Source organism: Panthera tigris, chromosome A2 (assembly GCF_018350195.1).
Source record: "Panthera tigris isolate Pti1 chromosome A2, P.tigris_Pti1_mat1.1, whole genome shotgun sequence".
Classification (NCBI taxonomy): domain Eukaryota; kingdom Metazoa; phylum Chordata; class Mammalia; order Carnivora; family Felidae; genus Panthera; species Panthera tigris.
In genome coordinates this window covers 53,931,330-53,949,119 of record NC_056661.1, presented here as the reverse complement: position 1 = coordinate 53,949,119, position 17,790 = coordinate 53,931,330, and the positions used below count along the sequence as shown (strand labels likewise).

The 17,790-nt window shown below is 47.6% G+C and overlaps 1 protein-coding gene across 1 annotated transcript; it reads right to left on the bottom strand.

Annotated features, from left to right (window-relative positions):
* Positions 1-3,212: 3,212 nt before the first annotated feature.
* Positions 3,213-15,229, bottom strand: LOC102953060 (histone H1.8). Its single transcript, XM_007075430.2, has 5 exons — positions 15,130-15,229; positions 7,181-7,440; positions 5,079-5,442; positions 3,915-3,976; positions 3,213-3,597 (listed from the first exon to the last, which is right to left on the bottom strand). The coding sequence occupies exons 1-5, from the start codon at positions 15,227-15,229 to the stop codon at positions 3,349-3,351; spliced, it is 1,035 nt and encodes a 344-aa protein (XP_007075492.1). The 3' UTR covers positions 3,213-3,348.
* Between the last annotated feature and the right edge of the window lie 2,561 nt (positions 15,230-17,790).

Genomic DNA, 17,790 nt, shown 5'->3' with positions numbered 1-17,790 from the left:
CAAGTTAATTATTTTTCCGTCATAATGGGGAAGAAACTAAGCATACATTTATCAAGAATAAGAACTAGGACAGAAAAATTCATACAATTGAAACAAAATCCCACAAATACCAGTTCTAGAATCAATGAGAACAGAGAAGTGAGAAAAGAAAAATAAACAATTTTTAGCTTTAAAAATAGCCTTTTCCTGTACTGGCTTCGGGGTGGGGACAGATTCTTTATCTTTTCAAATTTTCTATTCTGAGCACTGATTCCTTTTTATTAAGCAGATTTTCTAATTTAAGTTATTGACACATTTGATAGGGATTTTTTTTTTTTTTGGTGTGATTTGTGAACACAGGTTTCCTGCAGAAATGTCAGGAAGTACAAAAAGCACTTAGAAAATAAAGCTATGCGAACCCACCCAAGGTCAATGTCTCAGAGAATGTCGGTCCAGATTGTGTGCCTGCCTGGGTCGGGGGCTGAATAAAATTCGGGACCAGGGTGTACACACCATTTTGTAACCTGCCTTTCCCCCATGCAACAATATGTCAGTAACATCTTTCCGTGTCATTAAATATTCTGCAGCCTGTTTTCATGCCTGATTAACATGCAATTCCTTCTTGAAGTTTCACAACACATTTGCACATGGAGGAAAGCTCTGGTTTCTGGGGTCATTTCTCAACACGGAAGGTGGGCAACTTCTGTGAATTGTCCACAGTTCTTATCTGGGGCTCTGAAGACTTGCCTTGCAGCCTCAGGAGTGTCTTCGCTGTCCGAGGGTCATGGGAGGTGGAGATCTTCAGCGCAGTGTCCTCAAGCGGGGAGGAGACTCGTCCGTGTCTCATGGGTACTGGATGCTGTCTGGCCTCTGCCAGGCCAGGAATGCTAACCCGCTCCTAGCTCGTGGAGTTGTGAGGCCCCGGAATGCCGCCCCAGAGCCTGGCCGGGTGCCTCCCACAACCCCCTGCCAAACCATGAAAGGAGCAGAGGCACAACCAGACCCTCTCCAAGGAAAGTGCCGGCCCAGCCCCTGCCATCTGCTCAAAGTACCCTCGGGGCCCTGCTGGCAGCCACACTACAGATACCCCAGGGAGGCTGTCAGCACAGCTAGAAAAAGCCTCATGTGGGATTCGAGGAAGGAGGGTAGGGTTTTGAAAGAGCAGGGACAGGAAGGGAACTGCCTCATGCCCCATGCTGGCCTGCCTCAGTTTCCCTTTGACTCCCATCTGCCCTCTTTCCCAATTCCTGTCCAGTTTACCTCCCTCTCCCTTCTAACTCACCCATTCTTTCTCTGCCCTGCCTGTGCTCAGTGGTCACCACTTTGACCACCTCTCTGCAGCCTCCTGCCCGAACCAAGTCCTCACCCCAGGAAATTGTCACTGTCGAGTTACCAGGCCGTGTGGACCCCAAACTGTAGACTCATCAGTGACTCCTTTCTTACATCCAACCCTTCAGCAAATTCCATGCACCTGTCTTAAACTTTTACCCAGAATCCACCACTTCTAAGCCCTCCCCTCACCTGGACCCCTGCTGCAGGAGCGGGCCTCCCACTGCTGCCCGTGTCCCTTGCTGTCACTCTGCTGCTCAGGACCCTCTAATGGCTCCTCCTCACAATTACAACGAAAACCAACGAAACCCAAAGTTCTTACCCTGGTTTACAAGGCCCTTCCTGGTCTAGCCCTGGTCTACCCTGCAGTCCTTGTCATGGTTATCTACTGCCACATAACAAATCACCCCAATGCTCAGGGGCTTAAAACAACAGCATTTATTTACAGTGGTTCCCCCTTCTCTGCGGGGGATGCATTCCAAGACCTCCAGTGGATGCCTGAAACTGCACAGTATGAACCCTATATATACTGTGTACCTTTCTAGACGTATATTCCCTTGATAAAGTGTAATTTATAAAGTAGGCACAGTAAGAGATCAACAAGTAATAACAGAGCCATTATAATACTATACTATGATAAGAATTATGTGAATGTTGTCTCTCAAAATAACTTCTTGTGATGATGGGAGATGATAAAAGGCCCATGTGGTGAGATGAAGTCAGCGAATGACGTAGGCACCCTGACGTAGCATGAGATGACTATCGACCTTCAGCTAATAGGTCAGAAAGATCACCTGTCTCCGGAGCATGGATGACCACAGGTACATGAAACCACACAGAGCGAAAGCGCAGATAAGGGGACACTACTGTCCGTTGCCTGTGCGTCTGCAATTGGGACAGGGTTCGGCCATGGTGTCAACCGAGGCAGCTAACTACAGCCAGAAGTTCTGGATCCAAGGGGGCACACTCCTACGACTGGCAAACTGGTCAGGGATTGCAGCTGGGGCTGAAAACTGGGATGCCTCTGTTCCTTTCCACTGGCTGCTTGGGCTTTCCCACAGCATTGTGGTGGAGTTCTAAGGGCAACTACCAAAACCAAAACCAAAACCAAAACCAACACTACACACAGGGAGTAGGAGCTGCCAGTCTCTTAAGATCTGGGCCCAGAAAGCATCATAATGTCCTTTCCATTATATTCTACTGTTCAAGCAATCACAGAGCCCAGATTTAAAGGGCAGGGACGTAGACTTCACCTCTCCATGGGAAGAGTCTCACAAATGTCACAGCACCCTGGACCTCATCTCCCATTACTGCCCCCTCATTGGACTTGAGCCACACGGACCTTCCTCCAGCTCTTTGAGCCTGTCAAGCATGCTCCCACCGCCAGGCCTTTGCTTCTCCCCTCCTTCTGCTGATTAGAACAGGGCACTGCTAGGCATTGAATCGTCTCTGGCTGCTCTCAGCAACTCAAACCCACCTCTCTGCAGCCAGAGGGCTCTTTCTGAACACACACCACTTTAGTCTCCCCCCCTTGCCTATAACTCTCCCTGGTACTCCACTGCCTCCAGGAGAAAGTCTACCTTCCCTCGTCTCCCCCAACCCTCACCCTTACCCCCACTTCATGCTCCTCTCAGAGCCACAAACCCCTTCCCTCTACCACAATGTCCAGCCCCACCTCACATGCTGGGTCCTCTGCCTGCAGCATCCTTCCCCTCAGCTGTCTCCTGCTCATCCTTTAAGACCAAAAGCTGCCTCCTCCAGGAAGCAGTCCCAGATATCAGGCTGGGTTTAACACCCTTTCTGTGCCTCCACAGGTCTTGAACCCTTTACATTGTACAACCTGTCTCCCTGCAGGACAGGAGTTCCTACCTGGGCCCAAGCCCCAGACGGCCAAATCCTTGGACTTCAGCCTCTCCTCACACCAATTTGTGAGGGGAAAAACACCTTTATTGATAAATAGGTTACAATGAAATAAATAGAGTAATGGTTTTTTGGGAAATAAAAACTCGAGCAGAATCTCAGTCTCTCTCCACCCCAGCTCTAGCTTTCAGCTTCTGTTTTCTTACTGGCCAGTTTGGATGACGAGGCCTTGGTGGGCATGCCGGGCTTTCTCGGGCCCTTGGGGGCCCCTGTCTTCCTGGCCAGGGGTGCAGGCACTGTCTTAGACCCACTGGCCCTGGGAGGAGCAGCGGCCTTGGCTTTGGGCCCCACCTTGGCCCCACAGGCAACAACTTCTTTAAGGACCTTGTTTTCTTTCTTTTTGGCTGGAGAAGCAGCACTATTCTTGTCCTATAAGAAAGCAAACCAGGGGCAAGATGACAGAGCCGGGCAGGGTTCACACATAGCTCAGAACTCACGAGAATAGGGCTGAAATCCCAGCTCCGGGTGGCTTTAGACAAGGGACCCCGCCTCTCTAAGCCTGTCTCTTACTTGTGAAGTGGGAAGGATGATCCTCAGAACACTAGAGGGCTGGACAAAAGTCAGTGAACTGGGCTTTGTACAAAAGCAAATTACCCCCTGCCCCACAGTCTCTTCCAGCGGGACACCCATGCTCTGGCCTGCTCAGCACGGAGACCCAGACCAGGGGAGTCATGCAGGCACCTTACCTTGGGGACCGTGGATTTTGAATTCTGACTCCCAGCTTTTGTTTTCCTGTGGGCCTCACCATCTGTCAGAGAGTGAGGGAGGAAATGTGGGAAGGACCCCTTTCTGGAGGAGCTGCTGGTGGGCAGAAGGTTCAGGGACCCCTGTCCTCACCTTGTCACTCACAGGCTCTGTGACCTGGGGCAAATTGTTTGACCACTCTGAGCCTGGGTGCTCTAGTCTGCAAACTAGGGATAACAACATCTCTCACGGGTTGGCGGGGTGGGTGGGGGGAGGGTGCGGCGGGATTGACTGGACTGTGGAAGACAATCCCTCACCCTCAGCAAGGCACCAAGCAGACACCCCCTACTCTGCACTCACTCACAATAAAGACCCCTGACAGGTCTTTCTTAGCCTCTAGTCTTTAGCCTGTCTTCCACGTGGCAGCTGTGAAACATTTTTAAAAATACCCTGGGAGTGCCTGGGTGGCTCAGTCAGTTGAGTGTCCAATTTCTGCTCAGGCCATGATCTCACAGTTCATGAGTTCGAGCCCCACGTCGGGCTCTGTGCTGACAGCTCAGAGCCTGGAGCCTGTTTCCGATTCTGTGTCTCCCTCGCTGTCTGCCCCTCCCCCGCTTACACTCTTTCTCTTTCAACAATAAATAAACGTTAAAAAAATTTTTTTAAATACACACATACATACATATATACATAAATAAATAAAACAATACCCTGTACCCTAGCTGTTCCCCAAAGTCCTTCCATGGCTATTGCTTGTCCTCCAGATACAGTCCGGACTCCCAGCTGCCCTTCACAGTCTTTCCCTTCTGCTTCTCACGCTGCACATCGAACTATATGCACTTCTTCAAAAGCTCTACCCTCTTCATGCCTCTTGGCCTTTGTGCAGCCTGTTGTCCTCCCTGGGACACCTCCTCCAGGAAGCTTCCCCTGATTCCTCTCAGAGGAGTCAGTCTCCTCCTCTCTCTGGGTTCTCCCTTCCCTAAGCCTACCCTCCACAGCTACCATGGGTTCTCCAACTCTCCAGGTCAAGACAAGCACTCAGGCACATTTACTAGATAAGAAATCCCCTCCCCAGAGCAGGCCTCTCCCTCCGTCCTACCTCACATCCAATGGCTGTCACAAATCCCTGTGCCCAGGCCCTCCTCTCACCCCACTCACACACCTACCTTGGTTGCTCCTTCTGCCTTTGACCTTTGACTTTCCTCTTGGGCCAGTGGCACTGGGAAGGTCCTGCGTGGCCTTGTCTGGCTGTTGGGAGGCCTTCTTGGCCTCACTCAGTCTTGCTTCTTGGTCTTTGGTCTGGCTGCCCTTCTTGGGAGCCTTCTCCTTGGCTGCATCCAGTTTGGTAGGACCTGTCCTCGCCTCTCTTTGCTTCTTGGGTCCCCTTTTCACCTCGCCTGGGTTGGGAGGGTCCTTCTTTGCCTCCCTTGGTTTTTTGGGACCCTTCTCCTTGGCCTCACCGGGTTTCCTGGGGGCTGTCATGGTGGATGTCTTCCTAGATTGGGCTTTCCTTTTGTGCTTGGGAACTAACTGGTAGAGGAGAGAGTGGGGTAGAATGGAGAGCAGGAGGTCTCAGGGTCTCATACCCCTATATCCCACATGAGGCTCAGAGAGAATGCCTTGTTCCAAAAGAGGGAGGGGGTAGAGAAGGTGGTCAGGGGCATGGGGAGCAGGACCACGGCCAAAATGCCTGAGGCCGAAGACACATTCTATCCCTGCACTGCCCTTCCAGGGAGGGTTGTGGCCATTTAGGAGCTGGGGGACCTGAGTCTCCTAGACCCACCTTAGGCTCTCTTCTCTCCTGCCCAGGTGGGTGTCAGGAGGGTGCAGGTGGGCTCCCCTACCCTGCACCTGAAGTCTCAAAGCCAGGCTCCTGGGAGTAAATCGCACAGCACCGACCAGGAGCCCGGACTCCAGTCCTCTGAGATGCTAATTTATGAATCTCCCATCCATGACCTCCCAACCCACACACTTTCCCAGCTCTGTGGCTCTGACTCTCCTTCCCATCCCCCACCTCATGCCTCACACCTCCATGCCTCCCTGCCGCTTCCTTTCTCCCCCTTGGGTGGACCTTCCAAGTCTGATAGCTCAGAGTTCCTAACTTCCTGTGCAACTCAGGAAGTCTTCTCTTTTCCCACTGGCCTCAGTCTTCCCATCTTTACAATGGGGCCTTCAGGGAGTGAGTGACCAGTAGGCAGTTGGGGAGGCTCTTGGCAAACAGGTGGTCTCTGTCCTTCTAGAGCCTGCCTCTAAGGGCATTCCTCCCTTTGCCCCCCAAATCTTATGGCTCCCCATTACCGTGAAGACCAGAAACAAATCCCCTCTCAGTATACACACATTTCTAACTACATGACACACCAGGCTTCCTTCCCTGCCTCCTCCCCTCCCTCAGCCCACTTCCCTGACTAGCTCCCAGGCCCTGCAGCCTAACCCAGCCACATGCAACCCCAGTGCCCCGTATTGCTCCCCTTCCCCATACCCTATGCACCTGGCCTTGGCATGGCTTGTATCCAAGCTCTGACCTCCACACAGGAGTTCTCTGAGGGACTTCCTGTCCTCAGCCACCTACAGGGACTGGAACATGGTATGCTGAGAAAATTCCACAATGTTCTACAGTTACTGTTAGAGCAACTGCCACGTGCTGGGGCCCAGAAATGATAAGACAGACCCCATATCTGGGTCCCTGAGATTTTCCTGGTGGCACCATGCTGGGGCTTGATTTTGTGCCAAATCTGCCCTCAGCTCTGGGTGTGCCTGGATGGCTCCTTTCTGGGACCCTCCCCTTTGAAAGAGGAGGATGTGATGGCCCAGGGAGGTGCCAGCTCTGGTTTGGAGACCTGGGGTTTGGAGCCAGTGAGCGTGGGGAACACACCCAACAGTGACCTTCTAGAGCCCATGGTTGGATGTGCCTCATCTGTGGTGAAGAATTCCAGGAAGGGGCTCTTCCAAGGACCCAGAAATGAACATGGCTGAGATGGTCCCTGGTCACTGAACACACCTGACGGGGAATGAAGGTGGACAAAGCAGGGACTGAGGCCCTGTGGGGGTCTTAGATGGGGCAGGGCCCTAACCTTCCTGGAGGAGAAGGTACCTCTGAGAAGACACAGGAAAAAACACAGAGAGAAGACAGGAGGAGAAAGGCCTCTTGGCAGGGGAATAGCACACAGAGGCCAGGGAGGAGGAGCTGGGACTGAAGCTCAGACCCTGGGGCCCAGCTCCCCCACACTGTGACCTCCCTCAACCCTGTTCCCAGCCCAAGCAGGCTCACTTTGAAGCTGCCAGTGGCCCCCCTGGCCTTGGAGTTGGTGGGCCTGACCAGGAGGCCGCGGTGCATGCCGGTGGCCAGGGCCTGCTTCAGCAGGTACTTGAGCCGGAGGACATCCACCGTTGGGTACTTCTGCAGGATGTAAACCTTGATGGCCGCCACCGAGGTGCCCCGGCGCTGCTCTCCGGCCTGCAGCGCCTCCAGAACCATGCGCAGCACGGGAGGGTGACGGCGTGGCCCTCGGATGCCACTATGGCTCAGGCCTACAGATGGACGGCAGGGCGTCACCCAGAGCCCAGGCCACCCTCAGTCCGAATCAGTAACACACATGCCTGGCAGAGCACTCGCCAAGCACCAGCCAGGCCCCACAGTGGGTGGGCAAGGGACCTGGGGGATCAAATGCAGCCCTAGTCAGCACTACTGCCCACCGGCCAGTGAGGCTTGAGGGCAGGGAGTGCTCCTCGTCTGGACACTGTCTCCCAGTGACTGACATAGGGCTGGGCACACACCAGGAGCTCCATAAAGATTCACTCAAAGGGGGCGCCTGGGTGGCTCAGTCGGTTGAGCGGCTGACTTCGGCTCAGGTCATGATCTCACGGTCCGTGAGTTCGAGCCCCGCGTCGGGCTCTGTGCTGCCAGCTCAGAGCCTGGAGCCTGTTTCATATTCTGTGTCTCCCTCTCTCTGACCCTCCCCCGTTCATGCTCTGTCTCTCTCTGTATCAAAAATAAATAAAACGTTAAAAAAATTTTTGAAAAAAAAAAAAAAAGATTCACTCAAAGAATTAAATAGTCCTTTTAGAAAACAAAATCCTTTTAGAAAACCAAAGCTTTGCACAGCTGAGGAAACCATCACAGAATGAGAAGGCAGCCTACTGGAAGGGAGAAGATATTTGCAAATGATATACCTGACAAAGGGTTAATATCCAAAATATATAAAGAACTCCTACAACCCAATAACAAAAAAAAACCCCAATCTGATTAAAAAAGGGCAGAGGACTTGAATAGACATTTTCTCCAATGACATACAAATGGCCAACATGAAAAGATGCTCAACATCACTGATCATCAGGGAAGTACAAATCAAAACCACAATGAGATAGCACCTCACACCTGTCAGAATGGCTAAAATTAAAGCTAAGTATTGGCAAAGATGTGGAGAAAAAGAAACCATCATGCACTGTGGGGGGGCGGGAATGCAAACTTGAACAGCCTCTATGGAAAGCAGTATGGAGGTTCCTCAAACATTATTCCACTTCTGGGTATTTAGCTGAAGGAAACAAAAACACTAGTTCAGAAAGATACATGCATCCCTATGTTCATTGTAGCATTATTTGCAGTAGTCAAGATATGGAAGCAACCTATGTCCATGAAGAGATGAATGGATTAAAGAAAATATGGTATATAGATACAGCGGGCTATTACTCAGCCCTAATCTTGTCATTTGCAACAACATGGATAGACCTAGAAGGTATTATGCTTAAGTGAAATAAGTCAGAGCACGACAAAGACTGTATGAATTCACCTTCATGTGGAAAATAAAAAAATTAAACAAAACAAAATGGAAACAGATTCAAATACAGAGAACAAACTGGTGGTTGCCAGAGGGGAGCAGGGAAATGGATGAAATAGGTGAAGGGATTAAGAGGTATAAATGGCCAGTAATGAAATAAATAAATCATGGGGGTGTAATGTACAGCATAGAAAATATGGTCAATAATACTGTGATAACTTTGTGCAGTAACAGAGGATAATTACACTTGTCATGGTAAGCACTTCATAATGCATATAAATAACTAGGTTATACACCTAAAACTAATAAAATATTGTATATCAATTAAAAATTGTTTTGTTTTAATTTTTTTATGTTTATTTCTGAGACAGAGAGACAGAGCATGAGTGGGGGAGGGGCAGAGAGAGAGGGAGACACAGAATCAGAAGCAGACTCCAGGCTCTGAGCTGTCAGCACAGAGCCTGATGCGGGGCTGAAACTCACAAACCATGAGATCATGACCTGAGCCAAAGTTGGTCGCTCAACCAACTGAGCCACCCAGGCATCCCACAATTAAAAATTGTTTTAAAAAATTAAAGATAAATGCTGGACTATTTATAGATGAAATGATAAATCTGGCATTTGCTTTGAAATAACATAGTAGGTGAATAAGAGTAGCCATGAGCTGGTGAGTGTTGAAGCTGGATGATGGGCACATAGGGAAGGGAGTGGTGTGGGTGGTAGATGGGAGCCACTATACCACTCTGTCTACTTCTGCATGCATTTGAAAGTTTTCATAAATAAAAGCTATAGGAGAATTGCACTTCTAGGTATGTATACTCCAGATAAATGAAAACATATGTTCAAATGAAAATTTGTACGTGAACGTTCATAACGTTATTTACAATAGCCACAGAGTAACAACCCAAATGTCCATAAACTAATGAATTGAATAAACAGAGCATGGTTTTAACCATGAAGTGGAATATCATCCAGCCAAAAGAAGGAATGAAGTACTTCCTCGGAATCATGCTGGTACAAGAATCCAGTCACAAAAAGTCACATACTATATAGGATTTCATTTACAGGAAATTTCCTGAATGAGACAATCCTAGAGAGTAGATTAGTGGTTGCCAGGGACTGGGCATGGTGGGTGGGTAAGGGCAGAACTGTATTGGGCACAGGTTTTCTTTTTGAGGGCACGAAAAAATTCTAAAATTGCCTGTGGAGAGAAACACACAGCAGTGAATATACTAACACCCACTGTACCCTTTAAATGGGTGAATTGTATGGTACATGAATTATGGAGATATCTCAATTAGCTATGATATTTTAAGTTGCCAAAGAAAATAGGATCAAGGGGTGAGAAGCTGTCAGTCAGTATAAGGTGCATAAAAGTGGCTTAATATGAAACCTGATTTAAATGTGATTAGAAATGTTGGTTTCTGAATGATAACACTACAGACCAAAACCTCTAGGACGCAGCAAAGGCTGTCACAAGAGGAAAGTATATAGCAATCCAGGCCTTCCTAAAGAAGGAAAAAAGGTCCCAGATACACAACCTAACCTTACACCTTAAAGAGCTGGAAAAAGAACACCAAATAAAACCCAAAACCAACAGCAGATGGGAAATAATAAAGATTAGAGCAGAAATCAATGCTATTGAGACCAAAAAAAAAAAAAAAAAAAAAAAAAAAAAAAAAAAAAAAAAAAAAACCAACAACAACCAATAGAACAGATCAATGAAACCAGAAGCTCGTTCTTTGAAAGAATTAACAAAATTGATAAACCACTAGCTAGTTTTATCAACAAGAAAAAGGAAAGGACCCAAATAAATAAAATTAAGAATGAAAGAGACATCACAACCAACACAGCAGAAATACAAACAATAAGAGAATATTATGAGCAATTATACGCCCATAAAATGGGTAATCTGGAAGAAATGGACAAATTCCCAGAAACATATAAGTACCAAAACTGAAACAGGAAGAAATAGAACATTTGAACAGACCCATAACCAGTAAAGAAATTGAATTAGTAATCAAAAATCTCCCAAAAAACAAGACTCCAGGGCCAGATGGCTTTCCAAGGGAATTCTACCAAACATTTAAGGAAGAGTGAACACCTATTCTCTTGAAACTGTTCCCAAAAAAAAAAAAAAAAAAAAAAAGAAATGGAACAAAAAATTCCAAACTCATTCTATGAAGCCAGCATTACCTTGATTCCAAACCAAAGACCCCACTAAAAAGGAGAACTGTAGACCCATTTCCCTGATGAACATGGATGCAAAAATCCTCAACAAGATATAGCCAACCAGATCCAACAATACATTAAAAAAATTATTCACCATGACCAAGTGGGATTTATACCCGTGATGCAGGGCTGGTTCAATATCCGTAAAACACTCAAAGTGATTCATCACATCGATAAAAGAAAGGACAAGAACCACGTGATCCTCTCAATAGATGCAGAGAAAGCATTTGACAAAATACAGCATTCTTTCTTGATAAAAACCCTCAAGAAGGTCTATCAAGAAAGTAGGGATAGAATGATCGTATCTCAAGATCATAAAAGCCATATATGAAAGACCTAATGCTAATATCATCTTCAATGGGGAAAAACTGGGAGCTTTCCCCCCAGGGTCAGGAACAAGACAGGGATGTCCACTCTTGCCACTGTTATTCAACATAGTATTGGAAGTCTTAGCCTCAGCCATCAGACAACACAAAGGAATAAAAGGCATCCAAATTGGCCAAGAGGAGGTCAAACTTTCACTCTTCACAGATGACATTATACTTTATATGGAAAACCCAAAAGATTCCACCAAAAAACTGCTAGAACTGATCCATGAATTCAGCAAAGTTGCAGGATGTAAAATCAATGCACAGAAATCAGTTGCATTCCTATACACCAACCATGAAGCAACAGAAAGAGAAATCAAAGAATTGATCCCATTTACAATTGCACCAAAACACATAAAATACCTAGGAATAAATCTAACCAAAGAGATAAAAAATCTATATGCTGAAAACTATAGAAAGCTTAGGAAAGAAATTGAAGAAGGCACACACACACACACACACACACACACACACAGGAAGATATCCATGCTCCTGGATAGGAAGAACAAATATTGTTAAAATATCAATACTACCCAAAGCAATCTACATATTCAATGCAATCCCTACCAAAATAACACCAGCATTCTTCACAGAACTAGAACAAACAATCCTAAAGTTTGTATGGAACCAGAAAAGACCCTGAATAGCCAAAACAATCTTGAAAAAGAAAACCAAAGCAGGAGGCATCACAATCCCAGACTTAAAGCTGTATTACAAAGCTGTAATCATCAAGACAGTATGGTACTGGCACAAAAACACTCAGATCAATGGAACAGAATCGAGAACCCAGAAATGGGTCCACAAGCGTATGGCCAACTAATCTTCAACAAAGCAGGAAAAATATCCAATGAAATAAAGACAGTCTCTTTAGCAAATGGTGCTGGGAAAACCGGAGAGTAACATGCAGAAAAATGAACGTGGATCATTTTTTTACACCAGACACAAAAATAAACTCAAAATGGATGAAAGACCTAAATGTAAGATAGGCAGCCATCAAAATCCTCGAGGAGAAAGCAGGCAAACACCTCTTTGACCTCAGCCACAGCAACTTCTTACTCAACACGTCTCTGGAGGCAAGGGAAACAAAAGCAAAAATGAACTATTGGGACCTCATCAAAAGAAAAAGCTTCCGCACAGTGAAGGAAACAATCAGCCAAACTAAAAGGCAACCAACAGAATGGGAGAAGATATTTGCAAATAACATATCAGATAAAGGGTTAGTATTCAAAATCTATAAAGAACTTATCCAACTCAACACTCAAAAAACAAATAAGCCAGTGAAGAAATGGGCAAAAGACATGAATAGACACTTCTCCAAAGAAGACATCCAGATGGCCAACTGACATACTAAAAAATGCTCAACATCATTCATCATCAGGTAAATACAAATCAAAACCACAATGAGATACCACCTCACACCTGTCAGAATGGCTAACATTAACAACTCAGGCAACAACAGATGTTGGCGAGGATGCGGAGAAGGAGGATCTCTCTTGCACTACTGGTGGGAATGCAAACTGGGGCAGCCACTCTGGAAAACAGTATGGAGGTTCCTCAAGAAACTAAAAATAGAGCTACCCTATGGCCCAGCAATTGCACTACTAGGCATTTATCCAAGGGATACAGGGATGCTGTTTGGAAGGGGCACATGCCCCCCCATGTTTATAGCAGCACTATCAACAATAGCCAAAGTATGGAAAGAGCCCAAATGTCCATCAACTGATGAATGGATAAAGAAGATGTGGTATATATATACAATGGAGTATTACTCGGCAATCAAAAAGAATGAAATCTTGCCATCTGCAACTACGTGGATGGAACTAGAGGGTATTATGCTAAGCAAAATTAGAGAACGCCAAATATCATATGACTGCACTCATAGGACTTTAAGACACAGAACAGATGAACACAGGGAAGGAAAGCAAAAATAATATAAAAACAGGGAGGGGGACAAAAAGATAAGAGACTCCTAAATATGGAGAACAAACAGACGGTTACTGGAGCGTTGTGGGAGGGGGGATGGGCTAAATGGGTAAGGGGCATTAAGGAATCTACTCCTGAAATCATTGTTGCACCATATGCTAACTAACTTGGATGTAAATTTAAAAAATAAATTAAATTAAAAAAAAGAGAAATGTTGGTTTCTGATCAATTTGCAAAACTTAAAGACTTTTTAAAGAGAATCAGTTAGTTAAATACACATAAATATATAATTTTCCCCCAAACACATATCGAAGTAGAAAAAAACAAACAAACAACACACCCAGAGACTCTAGATGTCAAGCAAACGTAGAGACCTAATCCAATTCAACCATTGCTGTCTCCTGGCCACGAAGAGCCCAGTGTCTGGGAATATTCATTTTGAAGCCAAAGTTTGTGAATGGGTGGAGTCCCTGGTCAGCCACCTGCAGGACCTTGGGAGTTTCACTCTCTTCTCGCTTCAGTCTTCCCATCTGTGTAGTGGGCATAGAGCCCCTAGGGAATCTGTACCCTCCCAGCTACAGTGTCCTCCAGCCTGGCCTGTGGGAAGTGTTCTAACCCTTCCTCAGCTTCCCCAAACCAGGCCCTGTCCCAGGGAGCCACCCCAAGTCTCCTCTGTCCCCAGTCCCTGCGGCTGAATTCAATTCCTTATTACGCATCATTCAATGCCTGCTACATCCTGGGAGAACCAGAAGTCATAGCTTTTCCCCAAACTTGTCCTCCATCTTCTCTCCCCAGGAATGACACCACCACACCTACCCAGACACCCAAGCAAGAACCTGGACGACCTCCTGGACCTCCCTACCCTTCCCCACACCACTCCACCCCTTCCTTGTGGGATTCTCTCTCCGCCACCCCACCCCGAGGGCCTCAGCCTTCTTCTCATATCCCTCACCTCCTGCTGGCCCTCAGTGTAAGGGTCCAAGGCCCTGGCTGAGGCCTGGGAGGCTACCCCTTCCTGTGATGCCACTCTGCCCCTGGCCAGAGCAGGGCTTGTGAACAACTGGATGTTCCCCCAGCCCCCTCACCTCTGGGCCTCTGCCCATGCTCTTCCCCCTGCCTGGTTGGCCTTTGTCACCCGTGGTCATCAGGTAGTTCTTGCTTTAAGGCCCACACAGCACCATGATTTATATACCGCCCTGACTTCCCAAGCCAGGATGAGCAACTCTGCCGTGTGCTCCAAGGCACCTGGGGCCCACCCTCTAACTTTTCCTCTGAAGGAGTATTTACTCATCCTCAGAATGCTTCTCTTGCTTCACCCTCTTGTCCTGGATGAGGTTTAACCCTCTTTCAGGGGTTGCCTCCTCCAGAGAGCCTTCCTTGATCTCCCAGAGTGGGTCGGCAACTGCTCTGGGTTCCTAGAGCCCTCTGTATTCCTGACATTAAGGCGCATGCCCTATTATCAAATGGGATCCATCAGTGAGGCAGTCTAGCTCATCAGACTGGGAGCTCCTGGAGGGAATGAACCTATCTATATCCAGAGAAACATTGAGGCATTGTTTGTTGATTGAAACTTGGGATGCAGCCCTGAATTCAAGGCCCGGCTCTGCATCAAATGTAATGTCCCTCCAACTAGCTGCCCTGCAGCTGCGGCCGGCCACCCACCCTCCCCACCAAAAGAAAATGGGCTCCAGCTGGAGAGGCCCCGCTCTGCCCGCTTTCCTGGAGTTGGGCCAGCCTCAGCCCCCAGGCTGTACCTGGCCCTGCTAACTCTGGCATCAGCTCTTCTGCCAAATGAGCAGGTGAAAATTCAAACGGCTTCCAGGATGGTTGCCGGGGCCAGGAGCGGAGGCTGGATGACAGAGGAGGGTCCAGAACATCCAGGGAACCAGCTCACGAGGACCCCACCTCCCTTTGCCTACCTGGCTTTTCAGACTCAGACAGCCCAGATGACCCCACTGCGGAGGTCAAGGATGCTGAGGAGGTGGAGGTGTCACTGGAGGCAATGCTCCCAGGGGCCATTGCACGGGTAGATGCAGACACAGATGCAGGTAGTTGACCCCCTCCCCAGGCATGAGGCTGCCAGGCCTGCCCCCTCCTCTTATATATCCACAGCCCGGCCCCACCACTCCAATTAGCCCCTGATTGGGCTGGGAGGCTCTGAGCTGCTGATTGGGGCAGGAGGGCTGGGATGGGGCATTGCAACCCTGCCTGTGTGCCGACGCCCCAGCTGAGCCACCCACTCCTGGGTGACCTCATATGAGTCAGTTGACTTCTCTGTGTCTCAGGTCCCATGGCAAAATGACGGGTGCTGAGATGCTTGATCCCTCCTGCACACTCTGACTCCACGGGGCCTGGAGATGCTGATGGGGAACTGGGCACACCTGGGTTGGGGAGGCGCCCACTGAGGCCTCCAATCCCACCTGCTCCAGGGCTGCTCCTGTTCCCAGGCCACTGCTGGCCTTGGTTTATCAAGAAGTTGGAGGCCCACTGGTGGGGTTTGCCTGGAGCTGACACCCCCAAATCAACCTGTGGCCTCCTTTTGTTTTGTTTTATTTTGTTTTGTTTTATAAGAAAGAATTTTGAAGGATGAATGAGCAATTTTTAAATAAAATTACCTAGCAAGTCTCCACAAATAAGGATAACCATTGATAAAATGGACAAAGAATATGAATAGGCAATTCACCGGAAAGGCTGATAATAAACCCAAGAAAATATTCTCGACCTCCTTGGCATTCAGGAAAATTCAAATTGAAACAATGATGAGATACTAGCTCCCCATCAAATTGACTAAAATTGAAGACAGCACAGGCAATGATGCAGGGAGCCTGGCCCTCAGTGCCTCTGCTAAGGGTGTAAATTGGGGTGCAGTCTGCTTTGGAAAGGTATTCCCTTGAACTCAGCAATTGCACTTCTCTGTCCTAGAAGTGCAGTAGTCAGAAAAGAAACAATTGCTACATTATTTAGAAAAGAAAAAAAAAAAAAGAGAGAACTTCCACATGAATCACTGGAGGCTTGACTAAACTACTCCCTTCTGCAGAAAACTCTGCAGCCATTTGAAATGATGAGGTGAATTAAAACAAGGATGAGGTGGTTATTGCACACCTGGTAGAATGACAGATATTTAAATTAGATCTATAGATGCTGAGTGTCCAGCACATGAAGAAAGACATAGCCACTGGGAGGGTAAGCTGATAGCCACTCTAGAAAGCAATGCAGTGACATCGAACATAACTAAAGATAGATTCACACACACCCCCCCATGGCACTGTGGGTATAAATCTGAGAGAAACCCTTACACCGATAAAGATTCTCACTGCAATCCCAGCAAAAATTCTAAACAACCTAACTACCCACCAAAAGAAAGGCAGACAAATAAATTGTGGTCTAGTCACATGGTGGAGTAGTATACAGCAGTGAAAATGAACGAACCAGAGGGGCTCCTGACTGGCTCAGTCAGTGGAGCATATGCAACTTGTGATCTCGGGGTTGTGAGTCTGAGCTCCACATTGGGCATAGAGATAGAAGGAAAGAAGAAAATACATAAATAAATAGATGAATGAATGAATCAAAATGAACCACAATGTGTCCGTGGAATATGCTCTCCCTTTCTGAGAAGAAAGAATTTGTGTCTGTGCAAGTATGTGTGTGTGTGTGAGTGTGCATGCAAGTGAAGGCATAGAAGAAGGTCTGAAAGGATTCACACCAAGGTAATAGCATTGGTTACCTCCGAGGAGGGTGTAGGAGTTGGAGGGACAGGTTTAAAACAAACTTCCATTCTTCCTTCCTTCCCTCCTTTATTGTTGGGATTTTTCCAGGGACTCTCCAGCACCAGAGTTTGGATTGAGAGAGGTGATGGCCATAAAAGTGTTCTAAAGTGAAATCAGAGATCACTCCTCTCCTGCCTAGCACCCTTCATAGCTCCCTACTGTCCATGTGTGGAGGCTTGACCTCTTTTGTCCTGCTTATGGAGCCCCTTTCTCCCTAGAGGCCCAGAGTCCAACCTCTGTGACTCTTGGAATGGGCTAGATGTTGAGAGCTGGGCTTTCTTCTGTGTTTCCTTTGTGTGTGTGTTAGATGGATGCAAAAATGTCCCCAATTTCTCACCCGCGCCCATATCCATGTCCATTTGCATGCAACTTTGCAGCTCCTCTCACACTCTTTAAATATGAGCTGGCCTTGTGACTTGCTTTGACCAACAGGATACGGTGGAAGTGATGCCATGGCAGTCCCAATCCTGGCTAGCCCACTGGAGCTCAGAGGCTCGCAGCTCAGTCACCCCTGCCACCCGGCCCATAGCTGGTCAAACAGCCAAACTTTCAGTTGACCATGGATGCTTTAGAGATCTGCAGAGATCAACCAAGTTGAGTCCAGATCAGCAGAACCACCTGGCTGACTCACAGTCACAAACAACAATGGTGTGTTGTTTTAAACCATGAGGTTTGGGGTTGTTTGTCATGCAGCATAAGCTAACTGATCCACTGCCTAGAACCCCCTTCTTTACCCCCACCTACCTTCTCTGGACTGTTTCCCACTCATCGTTTTGGCCTCAGTGTAGCTCAGAAAAGCCCTCGCTGACCCCT

Bases quoted from the DNA above. Each gene is read 5' to 3' on its own strand.
- LOC102953060 (XM_007075430.2), bottom strand. From the start codon at position 15,229: ATGGCCCCTGGGAGCATTGCCTCCAGTGACACCTCCACCTCCTCAGCA. The intron at 7,441-15,129 runs GTAGGCAAAGGG...GTCCATCTGTAG, and splicing joins GTCTGAGTCTGAAAAGCCAG to GCCTGAGCCATAGTGGCATC. The intron at 3,598-3,914 runs GTAAGGTGCCTG...GCTTTCTTATAG, and splicing joins CAAAATCCACGGTCCCCAAG to GACAAGAATAGTGCTGCTTC.